The sequence below is a fragment of the Phyllopteryx taeniolatus genome, chromosome 6 (assembly GCF_024500385.1).
Source record: "Phyllopteryx taeniolatus isolate TA_2022b chromosome 6, UOR_Ptae_1.2, whole genome shotgun sequence".
Classification (NCBI taxonomy): Eukaryota; Metazoa; Chordata; class Actinopteri; order Syngnathiformes; family Syngnathidae; genus Phyllopteryx; species Phyllopteryx taeniolatus.
This window is the reverse complement of record NC_084507.1, coordinates 28758801-28776286: the sequence shown is the minus strand read 5'-3', so window position 1 is coordinate 28776286 and position 17486 is coordinate 28758801. Positions and strand designations below refer to the sequence as shown.

At 42.4% G+C, this 17486-nt stretch overlaps 2 protein-coding genes across 5 annotated transcripts; one reads left to right on the top strand and one right to left on the bottom strand.

Annotated features, from left to right (window-relative positions):
• Positions 1-45: 45 nt before the first annotated feature.
• Positions 46-8263, bottom strand: rxrbb (retinoid x receptor, beta b). Of its 3 annotated transcripts, none has more exons than XM_061775853.1 (12): positions 8080-8263; positions 7152-7321; positions 6065-6218; positions 5761-5940; positions 5402-5455; positions 4069-4229; positions 2759-2888; positions 2152-2278; positions 2033-2074; positions 1831-1922; positions 1360-1465; positions 46-1276 (listed from the first exon to the last, which is right to left on the bottom strand). In XM_061775853.1, the coding sequence occupies exons 2-12, from the start codon at positions 7275-7277 to the stop codon at positions 1129-1131; spliced, it is 1320 nt and encodes a 439-aa protein (XP_061631837.1). In that variant the 5' UTR covers positions 7278-7321; positions 8080-8263; the 3' UTR covers positions 46-1128. The 3 variants fall into 3 exon arrangements, with proteins under 3 accessions (XP_061631837.1, XP_061631838.1, XP_061631839.1); XM_061775854.1 differs by having other exon boundaries at positions 5411-5455; XM_061775855.1 differs by lacking the exon at positions 5402-5455 and having other exon boundaries at positions 8080-8259.
• A 1535-nt stretch (positions 8264-9798) lies between these two features.
• LOC133479211 (macrophage mannose receptor 1) lies at positions 9799-14748 on the top strand. Of its 2 annotated transcripts, none has more exons than XM_061775847.1 (6): positions 9799-9974; positions 10142-10501; positions 10592-10909; positions 12367-12498; positions 12620-12724; positions 13869-14748. In XM_061775847.1, the coding sequence occupies exons 1-6, from the start codon at positions 9887-9889 to the stop codon at positions 14231-14233; spliced, it is 1368 nt and encodes a 455-aa protein (XP_061631831.1). In that variant the 5' UTR covers positions 9799-9886; the 3' UTR covers positions 14234-14748. The 2 variants fall into 2 exon arrangements, with proteins under 2 accessions (XP_061631831.1, XP_061631832.1); XM_061775848.1 differs by having other exon boundaries at positions 9805-9974; positions 12620-12715.
• The last annotated feature ends 2738 nt before the right edge of the window (positions 14749-17486 follow it).

The following is a 17486-nucleotide window of genomic DNA, read 5'->3' as shown; positions in this document are numbered from 1 at the left end:
TGTTTTGAGGAAAGGACAACAACAAAAAATACACAAAACAATAAGTCACAAACTGAAGTCATGTTTATTTTTAGTCCACACGACCCATGAGTCAAGGAGCACATGGAGGTCAAGTTGATCAATGACTTGAGGTGCTCTGGACCTAATTTTACAATTTTGCTTTGAATAAACTGCAGAGACAGTACAACGGACAGGACAGCTACCTAGCAAGGAAAGAAGGATGGAAGGAAATACAATGGAGCTGAAAGGGATTTAAAAAAAATAAAATAAAAAAGCTGAAACACTGTCAGCAATTCCAGTGCAACCCAGCATGTACTGCTATTTGAAAACTTGGAAAATAATAAAAACAAGGGCACGGGTTAACAATGATATAATTTGTATCTCCTGGTCATAATTGAAATTAATCAACATACATTTTCACTGAACAATTTCTTTTGCACAGTACCTCAGAATTGCATAAATTACAAAATGGAATATTCCCTTTCCACCAGACGTGATTTACTTGGTAAAACCCCTGAATGAGTGAAAGGCAGAAAGCACTTTAACATTTTTCATATTGCTACATTTTATTTAAAATAACAAAAAAAAATAAAAATAAACAAAGCTCATGTTTGCATATCCTCTTAGGTGTGGGGTTTTCAAACCAATAGTCGCATTTTCTCGTAAATAGCACCAAACATGAAAAGGCTCCAACAGTCAGCTGGCAGCTTTTAGAAAGTCAAGTGATTGGCCTCAGAAAAGGGCAGTCGTAAACAAGTCGAAATGGAGGGCAGACATTTTGTGTCTCTGCTAAGATTTCATCTTGTGGAATAGATCCATGTTTGAATAGAAAGGATTAAAAAGAAGACTAGGTCTTCGACGCGTGCGCCCGTTTAAAAATAGATCCACTTAAGCAGTGTGTACAAAGCTCATATAAAATGGTATATAGCCGGTGAAAGGGGGCGGGGGGGGGGGGGAATACTTCTTTCGACACGTAGCACCAGCCAGCTTGTTTGGTCTAAAAAGAGCAAAATGTGTGCAGCACTAAAACAAACAGACAAACGAACAGGAAGTGGAACCCAGATAGCAGTGAGACAAGCGGACAAATGTTTCAAAGTTAAAGTGCCACTCCAGTCTGCACGCTCCCTTCTAGGCCAGCTGATGAGGAGCTTCAAGCATCTCCATGAGGAAAGTGTCAATGGGCGTGTCGCCGATCAGCTTGAAGAAGAACAGGTGCTCCAAGCACTTCAGGCCGATGGAGCGCAGCGCGGGCAGGCGAAGGAGCAGCTTGGCGAACCTGACACCCACGACACACGCCAGTCACGCGCCTGCTGCCGCTTTCTTCTTGTCGGAAGTGAAAAGGGAGGAAAGTGCACGTACCTGCCCTGCTGCTCGGGATATTTGTTTTTGCAGTAAGCCTCCAGCGACGCATACACCTTCTCTCGGAGCACCTCCACCTCCCCCGTGTTGGACAGACCTTTAGCATCTGCAGCACAACACATTTGGCTTTAAGCCCTTACTCCTTTAAGGACAATATTCAATTTAAAAAATATATATAACAAAAATATTGACAGACAAATGTGTTTAAACTGTTATGTATGAACAAACCATAGAATATTATTTTTAAAAAAATCCACCCTCCCTGTCCCCACCGAATGTTTCTAATTGTAATTACTATTTTACAACTGAGCACGGCAAGACAAGAATAGCCAATTAGAGAGCGTAGTGTCAGTCATTTGCGTGCACACGCGAGTCTCACTGTGTGCACACCCGGCAAGCTCGCGCAGACTTTTATTATTTGACAGATTTGGGGAGATGGGGTGAAGGCCACGTTGCCACCAGCGGGCTCACCTGGGTTGAAGAGGACGATTGCGCGAAGGCAGCCCAGCTCTGTCTTGTCCATTTGCATATCTCTCATCTTGTTGACAAGCTCGGTGAGAACCCTGATGGACAACATTTGAAGAAGGCGCAAAACGGTCAAGTTTTCCCCCCCCACCTCATGAAATAAATATAGAGTTGATTTAAAAGAAATATGACAAAAGTGTGTGGTTACCTGTCAAATATGGCACCAACCTCTGCACTCTGCACACTCTCCCTAAGTTGAAACAAATGTGCTTACTATGAGGGCCTATGAGCTCATTGACGTAAGGGGCAAGTGGCCAATGAATGAACCTGTCAAAGATAGCTCCCACTCCTGCACTGTGAGCACCGTCACGCTGCAGCTCCGAGGTGAGCAGAACGCCGTCCTTCAGGGCAATGGAGCGGTGGGAGAAGGAGGCGATGAGGAGCTCGTTCCAACCTGACAAGACCATCAAGAGGGTTAGGTGACGACAGCCGTGACATGTATTAAGAGTACAGTGAACCCTCGCCGACTCGAGATTCACCATCCTTAGGACTTCATGTATAAACTTGTATAAAGCTGGAAAACTTATTACTTAACTAAAAGCTCTAAACTTTTGAATTCACAAGTCCATATTGATGAATGGACCAATACATTTCCTGGTTCAATAAGCATTGGTATTGAAACAATCCTCTTCACATTTTGACATCATGAGACCAAAAGTACCTCGCCATAGCCAGACTTCAAAAAAGGAAATGTTGTAAGATGAGTTTGAAATGATATTGAAGTGTTTTTGGAACATAGTTTGGGGTAGATTTAGGGTACATTTTAGCCACGGCACCCTTTCCTCGCAAATTTTCACTACTCGCGTCGGGGCTCAATCCCAAACCCCGCGAGGGTTCACTGTGTGTGTGACTGTTTGTGTATGAGATGAGGCACCTGCACGCAGGAGGATGACCTGGTCATCGAGGGGCAGCTCACAGAAGTGAGGGATTCTCTTGGCCCACTCCACCAGGGCGAAGAGCTGCTTGTCTGCGGTCTGGCAGATGTTGGTGACCGCGTCATGGGGCTGAAACACATACAACTGCGTCACTAAGGGCACTTTGGAGGTTCCACACACAAACAACAACAACGTCAAAACCTGGTTCACACTGACCCACGGGCTACTAGCTGGCAGTGTCACTTCACAGAGAAACAACGCTCGAGAGCACGATGCTAGACTCTTAACTGAACCTCCTAAAGCGTGTAAAAATTCTAATACTTCCTTGGTCCTTTATGTCACTCTTGACCAATGTTTTGTGGTTCTGACGGAACCTTTAGGGAATTAATAAATAATTGGTTTAACTTGACGTTTGCATCAGGCAGCACTTGACTCCCCTCCAGTGACAAAGCAAACCACAGGATAAGAGCTAAGGAATGATCTTTTTTTTTTGTTACCGTCACTGAAATGATGACATATTGTATTGTATTAGTGATATGAGCTAATCATGAATCAAGAACCCCCTGCACTTGTATGTTGAAACACTGCTTTAAATATCGCCTGTACTGTAAATAAAGGTTTTCTGAATGAACAAATAATTCCAAATATAACTCAACAAGATCTTGAAGGAGTTTGACCAAAGTCACGCCCCGGATTGTAAGGTTACCAATGATACCAGTAGCTAGTACCAGTGTTGGTTGGGAACTGGTGTTCGTGCCCCATTAAGTTCAACTTGTCCCACCACAAAACATCCAGCTTGGCAACGAGCCAAACCAGAGCTACATTACGTGACCAAGACAATGGCCGCAAGACGAGGTCGCTAGCTTCCTGCCATTAAATGGCGGTTGAATGTTCATACCACAGACGTGGTCAACACCCCCCATTGAATGACGTTATAAGAGACTTCAAGAGCAGCAAAGAGTTGCTGCTAGTCTGGCACCAATTAATGGGGTGTGCTAAGTGGGGGCCTGTGCTGCAGAATGAAAATATCAAACAACTGCTGCTAGTTTTGGCTTTAGTGCCAAAATTACAGCGCACCAGTTCAGTGTGAAAGCACTTGTAGTCAAGGAACAAAAGCATCTTGGGAGTGTGTCCACCATTATCCTTTTGGTTTTGACATATTCATGTGCTCAAATGCTGTTTACATGTCAACAACAATGGTTTTGTTTGTTTGTTTTTGGACTCCAATTCACTGTTTTTGTGTAAATGTAAAGCCAAAACAATGTATTGTTTCTGTGCTGTGTAACAAGCAGCGGTTGCGTGCACTCACAGAGTTGCCCGCAGAGCCTCCATCAGAGTGAAGCTCAGTCTTCTGCTCCACCGCAGTCTCCGCCTCCAAGATCTTCTCCACTGGCATCTCCTCGTTAATGCCCATGCTGAACTCCAGCTCGCCTTCCCGTTCGCGGTTCCTCTGGCGCTCCTCTTGAACCGCTGCATCACATGTGGTGGGAAAGAGTGATTTATACGAAGATGACAGAAGTCACTAGTGTTTAAATGCAGATAGGAGAAACCCTTTTGGGGGGGAGAAGTGCTGCAGTGGGACTGTTTATCATGTTGACTGCCATCTTATCAATCCATGTGTGCAGGAACAATTTTTTTTTCTCAAAGCATATGACTTTTTAAACATATATACTCCGTACTATTTAATATATACTAATATTATTCCTATTAGGATTGACACAAAAGCAGCCACTTCATTGAGTACATCTGCACACAAAATGAGAACAAACAGAATGGCTGCAACAGTTTATCAAAGATTCTGCCTTTTCATAGATAATTATCTGTTTTGACTGTCGGCCAGTGATCCCACCCAACCGCCTTTTTTTTTTTTTTTTTTTTTTTTAAATTGATGTACAGTGCCATAAAAAAGTATTGGGCCCCTCCTCAAATTCATATATTTTTGCATCGTTTCCCCACTTTGTTTAAGTTGAAACAAATTTAAATATCAGACTAATATAACCCAAGTGAACTTAAAATGCTGTTTTTAAATGGTGATTGCATTTAATAAGGAAAAAAACTCTTCACAGCACAGTGGGTTTATGATCTAGTCTGGTGAGTTGTTGTTTTTTTTTTTTTGATACCTTAGAAATAAACTGAATCCGGACAAACCTTTATCCCCTTCTAGCCAAGCGAGATTGTAAGTGACTGCAGCAGCACGAGAAAATTACAGTACAGTACATTTGCGCCTTTGCTATATGGCAGATTTTTGAGCGGTGGTTTCTATGGGGCTTCACAATTTACAGGCAAGTTCAAATATAGAGTTTGAACGCCTTTGTTGTGGTACCATGTTGTGCAGCACTGAGGTCTACTGGGTTCCTACGGGAAGAGCTGCAGCAAGAAAAATAGGCAGAGAAGGTCCTTGACTAAGATGTATTGATAGTTGTTAACACAGAACAGAGCGAAGATATGCCTGTGAATATTGTTGTATTCTCTGTTTGTATATGTTGCTCATCCGTATGTGTTAAAGAGGTCGTTGCTTAAAGGTTTATAATTACCATAACGTTTATGCTAATATATATTTTTTTTAAATCTACATGTTCAATACAACACCAAATCCAAGACATTACATTACAAGGAGTAGGTTTAAAATATCAATGCCATACTCATCCGACCCTCATCTTTTCCATCTTCTTTTATCCACCTTACATGTTTGACCACTATTGAAAGATGGGGAAAGGGTAGAATTGGGAAAGTGAAGGGAAGACAGGGGTTAGAGATATAAACCCAACCCGCTGCATCAGTCTCTACCATATTCCTATGCTATTGCTATTTTATGTCCTACTACCATGGGAAAACTGTTCAACTCCAACCACAGAGTGATAAATAGTATGTAAAAGACACCGCGCATCCTGGTGCTTTCTCCCCTCCCTTGCTGCTTGGTTAGTTTTGCTTTGTTTTTGTTTGTTTTTTTTTTGTTTTTTTTACTATGAGAGACATGTTCGGCAATAAGAAACCTGCATACCTTCCCTCTTCATTCCCATGGCCAGGCACTTCTGGTAGCGGCAGTACTGGCAGCGGTTGCGCTGGCGTTTGTCCACCAGGCACTCCTTGTTGTCCCTGCACGTGTAGCTCAAGTCTTTGCGGACCGTCCTCTTGAAAAAACCTTTGCAGCCCTCGCAGCTGTAAACACCGTAGTGCTTGCCTAGTGCACAAAAAACACAGGCGTGGTGAGAAATTAGAAGATTAGCCTAAACAAATATTTACAGTAAAAGCAGCACACACGGGTTGTCTTTCAAAGTGAAGAACGTTGCGGTGTATTCACTCACCAGACGAGCGATCTCCACAAATGACGCACAGGCGCTTCTGAGACAACATGATTCCCGGACTGTGCGCAGACATGGGCCTCAGGCCGAACGGAGGCTTGATGTCCTCGGAGCTGCTGATTGAATGCATCCCTGACATGGCGCCTGAAGCTGAGAGCTGGACCGACATGAACCACACAGAGAATTGTCATGCGAGGGATTCCACCTTAGATCAATTTCGACAAAAGGACCCTCAATCATGTCAAATGTTGAGAAGTTCTTCAGTTTAAATTGGGGTTTCCAATATTTTTCCCTTTAAGATCGAAAATAGAAATGAAATGCAATAGACATGACTTCACGTGAAAATATAATTACTGCCTTTGGCCAAGAAATTCTGTGGCACCCGTAGAAACCAACACCTGCCTGCGACCTAAAATATTAGCCTAAAAGTTTGGGAAAGACTCGTTCAAATCAATGTCTTATTGTATACAGTGAACCCCCATTTATCACAGGGGATACGTTGCAGACCCACCAGCAATACAGTAGATGAAAATTTGCCATCTAGAAAGACCATATGAAAAACACTTTTTATAAATACTTTTACCCCTCCTCCACACTTTCAACACATTTAAACTTTTATAAATACTCTTCTAAAAAACAGAGAGCATATGTGAACACAAAAAATTGCAAGCATAAAATATATAGGAAATATTGTATAGTGTCTATGTTAGTTACACGCAGATGACTTTAAGAGGCGGGGCCTAGTAGGGTGGCATGTGACATCAGCGAGTCTGCATATGTGAGTGCCTGGGCGTATGCTGTTGCCGACAGCAGCTGTCGTTCTGTGTGCTCATTGTGTTTGTTTTACTGTTCTCCTCGCATTTGACGAACGGCGGAAAAGTGCATCGGAAACAGTAAATAAGTACACTGTAAAATCCTTTTTTATTATTTAAACAACTTAATATAATGGCGGCATGAACAACAAAGCGTGATACAGCAGGGAAACACTGTATATTAAAATAGATATTGATTGATGCTGAAATGCATACATGAAAGGTACACGCAGGCCATGCAAAAGCATGATCTTATTTTGCTTGTAATGTCAATTTACCTGGGTGTGGCTGATGGGTCCAAATCCCAGAGAGGGCGACACCATTGGAGAGTTGATCGAGAACGGAGAACCGATGCCATTGGTGGGACTGTTGGGGGCCGAGCTGTTGGGCTGCTGGGAAGACATGGCTCTAATAACACAGGATGATGTCCCGCCGGATGGATATCAGTCTGAGGGTGACATTCGGATATGAGCGCTTATTAGTACTAGAACATCCTTATGACAACTGAATCAAACATCCTGCCTGTTAGCTAACACTGTTTCTGTGAAGTCCTGCATCGTCCTGAATTTCCCCATTACGAAACTAATAAAGGTCTTCCCTATAATCAGAGCTGTGTCTAAAATGGCAGCTATTTCAGTCACATAGATGAGGAACAAATTTCACTCGAGTCAAATACAGTTCTCTTCTTCCGCAAGAATATTGTCGACTAACGTGTGCCGTGGCGACGTTCCAGTTTTAGCTTGACAAGACGTTCGCTGGATAAATGCTGCAGCAACAGATAACATTCACGTTGCCCAAATGAAACTACATTTTACTCGAATCGTCCGTGTTAGAATTCAGCCAACATGAAGTGAACAGTACAGCACGTACAGGACATCCGTTGGACGCTCAAAGCCTTGGCTCGTAACATTAGCCAGCTAGCATTAGCAGCATACCCGGTGCGGAGTTAACGTGATTTAAATGACTCGAACGCTATTCGTTTAACACAAACCTTCCCAGCGCGCACCTTGATTCGGGGATAAGAACCGCTTGAAATCCGCGTGTGCCGTCGCAGTTTAATCTACTTAGCGAGGCTTCGCAGCGAGTCGAGCTAACCTAGCTAGCGTGGCTACGTTTAGCCTGCCGCTGGCTACATGTTGGCAGTCGGGCGAGCCAAATCATGGCAAGCAACGTGTTCGCTCGCAGGTCGGGGCGGAAAACACTCACCAAACACACAATCGACGCATTGTTGAAAGCACGGCCGTGTGTCTTTATTTTGCTTCCCGGGAAGCAGCAGCAGACAGCGAGGCCGCCGCTCCGAGCCAGTTGACTTGAAGTTGACGCTGTTGTTGTTTACTGGCCATGGTGGCTCAGTGCCAGCTCCTCTCGAGCCAAAATGTCTCCCGGGACCACCCAGTGGCGCGGTCACGTGACAGGGCCGCACAGGAAAGGGAGGGGAGGGGCTCATCTGTAGTCATTCAAAGTAGGATTATCGCTTTACAAGTTACGCCGCAAAGGAAATTAGCCATCAGCCTGGCCCGTCAACCTGCGTTGTTCAAAAATAGCCGTTGGAAACATATAAATAAACATTTTTATTTTTATTTTTATATATGTTCCAAGTCCCTTTCAGAGCACATTATTAAGAAACTGAGGATCAACATGACAACCGCGTGTACAAAAATGAATATCTTAGCTTTGATTGCTTCTTTTTAAGAAAGTGCAACACGAATACAATTTGTCTTCCATTAGGAAATGAAGGATGCAGATCAAAGCAACAGTAATGTAGCGTTATGCAATAAAAACCACCAAAGGCTTCTTTATGTAAGAGTTTGCTTAAATGCCACAGCAACCCTGCATCAAGTAGGTTTCTGACACATGCCTGTCAACGTGTACTTTTCCAAGTAAAAGGACAATAGTTGAACGCAAACCTACGCTAACGCAGTGCTGAAGTAATAATTACAGTAAAAGTTGAATGAAAAACACTTCTAGGCCCAATCCCATGAAAAACAGTAAATATGGCGCTAACTGAGCATGCTGTCTTGTACTGAGTGAAGACATTTTCATGCTGTCTGTAACCTCAAAATGAAACATTCTGTCATGTTTAACTGCTTTCTTTGAGAATAAAGAATGCAAATTCTGTGGAAAATTGCACGGGAATGTTGAAGAGTTAAAGCTGCGTAAGTAATTGAATTGTTGAATAGATAACCAAAATCGTGAAACGTGTAAGGACGGTGAATATGAAAAATATTACTTGATGTGGGAAGTTTATTGAAAACGCAGTGGCGGAACAAGTGCCACGAATAATAAACGATCATTTTGGTGTACCAAACATATTGTGGGAATGCTCTTCAGCATCAAATGATATGTGAAGAAAATAAATGTTGTTACTTCTGTGACTTTGGCAGCAGGTCACTCTCATGATTTGCTTGTTTTTGTTTATTTTATTTTTTTTAACAGCATAAGATAAAAAGAATATGCTGTGTATAATATTGATGGTGATAATGACGTTTCTTTATTATTATTATTGCAAAATCTATAACAGAAATTTTATTTAGATCTATAACAATTTTCAGTATATCACTAATAACCAATGGATGGCCACACCTACAATAAAAGATGTAATGTCTTTCTTTTTGGTGACACACACATACAGGAAATGAAGGAAACGTTTTTTTTTTAAATCCCTCATAAGTAGGCTACACAATATATGTATACAGAGATTAAACAGACCTTTTTATTCGACTATTTTGCAATTTAGTGGATCATGTGACAACGTGGTTGTGTACTACGGAGCACGAGGATCGGGTTGCGAGGTCTTGAGATCTGAAATGAATAAACACAGGCACAACATTTGTATGATTTTGTCATCAGCTTCCGGGTGCAGTTCTAAAGAGAGACAAACGGGAAAAACTGCTTCGGTAAGAGGTGTTTCCGAAGAGGAGGAGTCCGTCAACAAGACAAGTGGCATTCTTTTTACAAATGTGGCGCTGCTGCTGTACGAAAGCATCCATATTTTCTTTTCTTTTTTTTTTTCATGTGTATTAGTTGTTTTTGTCCTGAACACAGGTTGATCATGATGAAAAGCACCACAACTGCTAATTTAATTCTACTGCTAATTTCAGGTTTGTAACTCACGTTTTTTTATAACCCATTTACAAATGCATGTGAATGTAAATGTAGACATTAGAATGATATTTGGAATGACACAATAGCACTATGCAATAGTTCTCTGCAAAACAAATGTGTGTTCGTCTTGCTGTTACCTAACCAATTGGCCGTCATTCGCCAGGATTCTGCTCCTTTAAAGCGGCATTTTGCAACTTCCACTACATCTCGCTCCAGAGGACCCACGAAGAAGCAAAGGACTACTGCAGACGGATACACACGGACCTCGCCACCGTCAACAACCTGACAGATATGAACGATCTGATCGCTTCGGTTCCAAACAACACCGTCAGATCGTGGATAGGACTTGAGTTGGGAGATGTATCGAGGTGGCACTGGGCTTGGCCTGATCAAAAACTAGATTTCTTTAACTGGAAGTTGGGAGAACCGCAGGGTTTGGGTCAACATTCGTGTGTAGCTATGGATCCACAGGGAGAATGGTTTGAAAGTGAGTGTGAAACCCAAAGGAGCTTTGTTTGTCACAGTAAGTAAAAACTTGGAACTATATAATCCTTAAATTACAGTCACTGTTTGACCGGTGTCACAAATCATGCTTGAAAAAAAAATCTTGCAGACTACATTTTTGTTGCCAACACTAAATCATGGAGAGACGCCCAAAAGCACTGCAGGGATTTATCTTTGGATCTGGTCAGCGTAGGCTCAGCAGATGAGAACAGGGAAGTCCGGAATGTGTCCACAGCTCAAACCGTTTGGATCGGCCTCTTCCGAGATCCGTGGAGGTGGTCCGATGGGAGCCGGTCGTCATTCCGCTTCTGGAAACCACGGCAACCAAACTACCGCGATCAGGATTGTGTTGCTGCTATATTCAAAGACGATGGCCGGTGGAATGATCTGAAATGTAGCAGCCAACGCACCTTTGTCTGTCAAGGCCGTAAGTTGACTCGTCTATTTGTCATCAATTGAATTGTACCTCACATTATTCAACCCTTAATATATAATTATATGAGCTGTAAAAGAAATTTGCAATGAACCAACCAAACACGAACAATTCAAACACACAACTAAACAGGTCACTTTTTTCTTTAATTGAAAGTGGCCATCTATTGAACATTTGCAAATAAATGTCATTTATAATTGTGTGATAGTTTGGAGCGCAACTACTGTATATACGCAAAAATTCATAGCAATACCTGCTACCATACAAATATGTCCCCGAATGGGTGAAAGACTGTTTTTTGTATAAAGTGGAAACATATACAATTGTGTCATAGGGGCTAGTAGTTTACATAACAACAGTGTTTTTGGAGCCTGAACAGGAATATATTTGAAAATGACAAGCTTATTGTCTAAATTAATGGTGACCAAGCAATGTGTGATGACCCATTCGTGGCCCAGATTTCACCCTGAGTAAGTACATTTGTCAGCAAACTGAGACCAAATCATCAATTTTCAGCGGACTGTATACAGTGAACCTTGCGCTATTTTCTTAAGATAGCTTGTAATTGCCTATTGATACCACAAAATGGTGGCAAAGCACTTTTTTCCCCCTATTGGATAAGGCTAGGGCTTGACTAAATGAAGCTCCTCCCCTCATTTCCACATAGTTCCTTTGTACCAATATGCCACCAGATGGCGCCAAAGCAATATTTTATATTAGACACGGCTTTGGCCTGAAGACAAAACAGCGAATCCGTACAATATCAGCAAATAGGCAAATTCACAAACGCTGAAGCACGAATATGCGGGGGTTCACTGTATACGTTTTGTTTTGGTGGTGTGCTGTGAGATTTTTCTCATGTCAAATATGTGCCTTGGCCCAATAAAGGTTGGGAATCAAAGGTCTAAACACTTGAAATGAAAGCCATGCGCACTGTGTTTACTGTTTAGTCAGTCAAAACAGCGGCACAGTACCTTGGTTTGTACTTCTCTGGCAAAGAGTACATTTGCTACACTCACAGTGTGTACAGTGGAGTCATATCATTTACCAAAGCTTTCAGTCACATTTTATTTTATACATTTGATAGGACTGTAATAAGATAACATTTGTTTTAATTGTTAACAGACTTGACAAAAAGTCCAATCTTTTTGGCAAGCCTCAATCATTTCATACATTTGTCATAATGACTTGCAGAGATTATATATACTGTTTAATCTCGATCAGGATTTCCCAACCTTTATTTGAGACCAATTAAAACAAATACAAATTGGGATATATCCTTATGTGTTTAATGACTGTAAAGAATACTGTTTCACTTTTTGAACTGAACAACTGAAATAATAATTTTAAAAAAAGAAGTTTTCCACGACATTCAGATTTATTTAGAGATACATCATTGACTGTATAACAAACTGACATCTCTCGTCGCTCTTGTGTTATCTTTGGTGCAGCGAGCAAAGTTCCAGCAAGCAGTCAGACAAGCACACAAGAGACGATTGTCACAACGCCTTCAAGCAACTCATCTTCAGAGGCGGTTCCATTTAATTCCACAGCAGCTATGTCCAGCCAACAATTCAGTACAGGTACAGAATGGGTCACCGGCAGAGGCCACAAAGTGCACCACTCGTCTTTTGTCATGTGTGCAATAAGCACAGTCCACTCAATTGCAACGTAAGATAAAATGACGTTTCTGTGCAACTACAGGTGGTGTCTCGGCATTCACGACGCAGGCGGGGACACTAAACACAACACAATCGTCCAGTGTAACATCCTCTGGAAGTGGAACTCCTTGGACTTCAGGTACACTTGGTGTGTGAGAAACATTTTCAAATGTAGATGTTCAGGATTCTTTCCCAGGGATCATTTTTTTTCCAAACACCAATCTAGATGAATTAAAAGGTTTTCCAATAAGAAGACATTTGTTTAGACACACATTCCAATCGGACTGGATTGATTTTTATTATAATTTTTTGGGGTATTAACTATATAATTGCTAACCAGATCATTGTTAGCTGTGCGTCTTGATCATGGCGAAAATCTGTGGCTTATGGTCCCCGCAGTTTACACACTGCCTTTTAAATTCCGGCAAAGATCAAATTTACTCAAATATTGCTGCATAATAGCATGGGGAGAATAAAATTAATGGGAAACAACACATCTTTTATTTGGGTTTGTGCACATATGTTGTGACAGCCATGCCCCATTTTCTTTATATTTGATTTTAATTTTATTCGGTCAAATTGTTGTTGTTTTTTAGGTGTAAAATGAATTCTTGCAAGCACTTCAGAACAATTAATTAAAACCGTAAGACATTTAGAACCCTTGGAAATACCATAGAGTGAATTTGAAATAATTTAGCTGCACTTTAGTGAAATAACGTTTAACGGTGCCTTCATGAGTTGAAAGATTTCTGAAGGTAAATAAAAACATGATGCTCAAGTGAGAAGAAAAGCGAATGGTAATAGTTGTGTTATTAGGTATATTGCCATCTAGTGGACAGGGGAAGTATGGCGTCTCGGTAAGAACAAAACGGTAGAAAAAGGAAACTAATAGTGGCATGGAACTTTGTGTATAAACATTCATTCCTTTTCCGTACCGCTTATCCTCACGCCGCAGCCTATCCCAGCTATCTTCGGGCGAGAGGCGGGGTACACCCTGAACTGGTCGCCAGCCAATCGCAGGGCACATAGCAACAAACAGCCATTCACACCTATGGACAATTTAGTCTTCAATTAACCTACCACGCATGCTTTTTGGGATGTGGGAGGAAGCTGGAGAAAACCAACGCAGGCACGCAGAGATGCAAACTGCACACAGGCGGGGCCAGATTTGAACCCGGGTCTTCAGAACTGTGAGGCGGATGTGCTAAGCCGTCGCCCACCGTGCCGCTGAATATACGTTTGTATACTAATTTACATACATTTTGTAATTGAGCCTTTCTCTTCTCACCCAGGAAACTTGATATTAATTCGTGAAAACAAGACTTGGCTCGAGGCCTTGCGTTACTGCAGAGAGCACTACATGGACCTTGTCTGCATCACAGGGCAAAGCATTCAGGATCAAGTGGCTCGGATGGCACAGAACGCCACATCGTCCCATATTTGGCTTGGTCTGCGCTACACTTGCAACTTTGACCTTTGGTTCTGGAGCTGTTCGTCCGCTGACTGTTACCAGAACTGGGCGCCTGGGCAAGGACCATCAGAGCGTGTGTATGAATGCGGACTAACTGGTGCCCTGGTGACCACAGGGGGGCAGCAATGGGTGGGCTTGCCTGAGACACAGCAACTGAACTTTATCTGCCAGGACTGTGCCGGATAAGGAAGATTTTGTGAGACGTGTGAGCTGGTTGTCCTAGTTTCGTTGTGCGACATTCACAGGTTTCATCTGTCTATCGTTCTCTTGTCCCCCGAAACCAGCGCACTAGTGCGAGAGGAAACCCGAGGACTGCCTCCTCCATTGTTCGATGTGAATGTCATTAAATATGAAAACGCTGCGGTGCGCAGGCCAACACATTCATGAGCGCCGAGAGAGTGACATGAGAACATTGATCCGCTGCTTTCACTCAGGGGTTAATATTTGCATGTTGACCCCTGCTGCTTGAGCTGCAAGATGCTCTTTTTAGGACCACCGTGGACTCGGTGCAGACGGCCTGCTGCCCGCACCCCCCTCCTCCCCCACCAAAACTGACCTTGTCCGCAGCGCTGAGGTCTACGGCGACCGCTTATAACCGTGGGAATAAGTTCACGATATTCTAAACTGCTGATCATTCAACTGTGAAAAATGAAAGAATCAATAAGACCGAATAAAAGAAATACATTCCATTAAATAATGAACGATGTGTGATCTATTGAGGTACCTTCAAATGACAATAAAATATCATGCCCGGTTGGCACAAGTTTCATGAGCTACATAAGCCTACTTCATATAAAATGCGGTGCCACCTTTGCACTATGCAGAATACACTTCTGTGAAAATGAATACCTGCTCTAGAAATATTTCAAGACACCGAATATTGATAAATGTCAGTCAACACCTTCAGTTAAAAAAACTTTGGTTTGGTGGAACCCTTTTATGCTTGTTTTTTTTTTTTTTTTTTTTTTTATGCGCATTTGGAACTCGAATAGCAATCCATTCATTTACAAGTATGAAATGTTTGACATCTCTATTCCAAACTACAGAAAATGAGAGTCGGGTATCATTTCAGCTAATCCCAACAAGCTTGTAATGGTATATTGCATTTGGAAGGCCAACGAGCCTGTTGTCACTTGTCAATTACCACGGCCCATTACGCCTGAGCGTGTCATAGCTTAGCTTGGCTGTCAATAGGCGCTGCTCACCGAGCCTCCCATCAGTTCAATGTTAATGTCCCATTGGGTCCACGCCGTCCGTTTGTGGACCATCACCACCCCACGCCGCCCTCACCATCTTTTCTCACCCTCCTCTCCTCTTGTGTGCTGTCCAGCTGGCTCTGACCTCTGACCTCTTCACCCTCACTCCTGACCTCTGGGGGGCATTCCCACGCCACACCCTTTTGTGTCCGGCTCCCCATGGTAACTGAGTGGGCACTCCCTCTGCGTCTTTAGAGATGACGGCGACGGGCATCATTCACTTTAACTGGCAGTCGTGTAATGCCGCCTGGTTGGGGCCTAATCCCACGTAAGGGCACAACATTAGGTACAAATGAAAAGGAGATCCTTGTCCAAAACGTTCTACCTAAAAAGATAATAATGACCGCTTTTGATTGACATTAGCAGAGGGGTAATCGCTAAATGTTTCGTACTGTGGTTGTAGAACTGCACTTTGTTACAGTTTAGGCAGTTAAACACTAAATATTAAAATTGAGAATTGTTATCTTTATTAAATTATCTTAATAGATTGTACCTAATGGAGATTTCCATTAATGGGCTTTGGAAAAATACAAATCATTAATTAAATATCACTCTAGAGTTCCATTTATAACATGACTTTTATGTTCTTGCAAAATAAAACAGATTATTGAATGTGTTGATTTTGAACATTCTGATCACCTAGAGGCTTTTGGTTTTCTTGTAAAATGTCAAAATTGGAAGCACTTGAGTACTTTTAAAACTTCACATCTTAGTTCCTGTCATGCGCACTGCTGTCATCCTTTTCTTCTCGGCGTTGGCGCCCCCAACGCCACGCAGCCCTCCCTTCTTTTCCTTCTGTCACTTTCACAGCTAATTGTAGAAAAGGAGATTTTCTCCTTTGAGGCCCAGTCTCTTAGGTAACCCCGCTCCTGCATGAAATGAGATGGAAAGATGGGAAGCGGCAGAAAGGGGCACATGAGGAGCCAAACGGAACAGGCGGCCCTTGAGGTCGGATGCACGCGAGTGTGGACTTTAACCAGATTCACTACAAGCTGCATAGAGTTTATGTATTGACGGACATATTAGTGATAACTGGGACTATCGTGAAAATGCATGACTGAAGGTGCATGTTGTAAGTATTTAGAATTTCCCTTGTAGAAACACCTTGGCTCTATATTGAATAATTCACAAGTTGAGACTTTTTTTTGGTTTATTTTTTAACCAGTAAGCATGAAATCGTTGAACGTTGTGCACAATTTATGATTTTTGTCAATAAATTTGCCATGTATTGTTTATTTTTAAGCCAGCGGCGTATCCACCGTGGGGACGAAACGATGCGTTTGCTGTGTGACCGGGAGTCTGGAGCTGATTGTCCAAACGCAATTCTTGTACTCCACATCCAGGAGTTGTGGATGGACATCAGGCCCCTGACTCCCACTTAAACACGCAGCGACAGACTTCACGGGGGGAACTATAATTCAGAATGATTAAGATTTCTAACGAAAGATTATTTGATTTTCTTTCGGGATCGGCGCATGTATTTGCCTTCCCTCATGAAGCGGACAATTGAGTACACAATTAATGTTAACTATTTAGTTTATCTTACGTTGTTTGAATGTGGGTGAATAGAATTTCAAAGGGGGAGATGCGCTTATTAAGTTGATTTTGTTTATCTTACAATATGGGAAGTTGTCCATCCATCCATTTTCTGAGCCGCTTCTCCTCACTAGGGTCGCGGGCGTGCTGGAGCCTATCCCAGCTGTCATCAGGCAGGAGGCAGGGTACACCCTGAACTGGTTGCCAGCCAATCGCAGGGCACATAGAAACTAACAACCATTCGCACTCACAGTCATGCCTACGGGCAATTTAGAGTCTCCAATTAATGCATGTTTTTTGGGATGTGGGAGGAAACCGGAGTGCCCGGAGAAAACCCACGCAGGCACGGGGAGAACATGCAAACTCCACACAGGCGGGGACGGGGATTGAACCCCGCACCTCAGAACTGTGAGGCTGACGCTCTAACCAGTCGGCCACCGTGCCGCCTATGGGAAGTTGTAAGAAATTAATTCAATGTTTATGAACTTCCGACAAGACTCACTCATAAAATGATGACTGCACATTAGTACATATAAAGAGCTTTTTTTTTTTCTCCTTCAAAATGCTTATACTGTAAATTCATTCTGAGAAAAAAATATTGATAAATACCCAGACCTTCAAATTTTATAAACATTATTTACATCCTA

Excerpts from the sequence above, each read along its gene's own strand:
- rxrbb (XM_061775853.1), bottom strand. The coding sequence starts at position 7,277 with ATGTCTTCCCAGCAGCCCAACAGCTCGGCCCCCAACAGTCCCACCAAT. Across the intron at positions 5,941-6,064 it reads TTGTGGAGATCGCTCGTCTG|GCAAGCACTACGGTGTTTAC; the intron begins GTGAGTGAATAC and ends TTTGTGCACTAG. Across the intron at positions 1,277-1,359 it reads TATCCCGAGCAGCAGGGCAG|GTTCGCCAAGCTGCTCCTTC; the intron begins GTACGTGCACTT and ends CGTGGGTGTCAG.
- LOC133479211 (XM_061775847.1), top strand. The coding sequence starts at position 9,887 with ATGTGTATTAGTTGTTTTTGTCCTGAACACAGGTTGATCATGATGAAA. Across the intron at positions 10,910-12,366 it reads CACCTTTGTCTGTCAAGGCC|CGAGCAAAGTTCCAGCAAGC; the intron begins GTAAGTTGACTC and ends TCTTTGGTGCAG. Across the intron at positions 12,499-12,619 it reads CAGCCAACAATTCAGTACAG|GTGGTGTCTCGGCATTCACG; the intron begins GTACAGAATGGG and ends GTGCAACTACAG.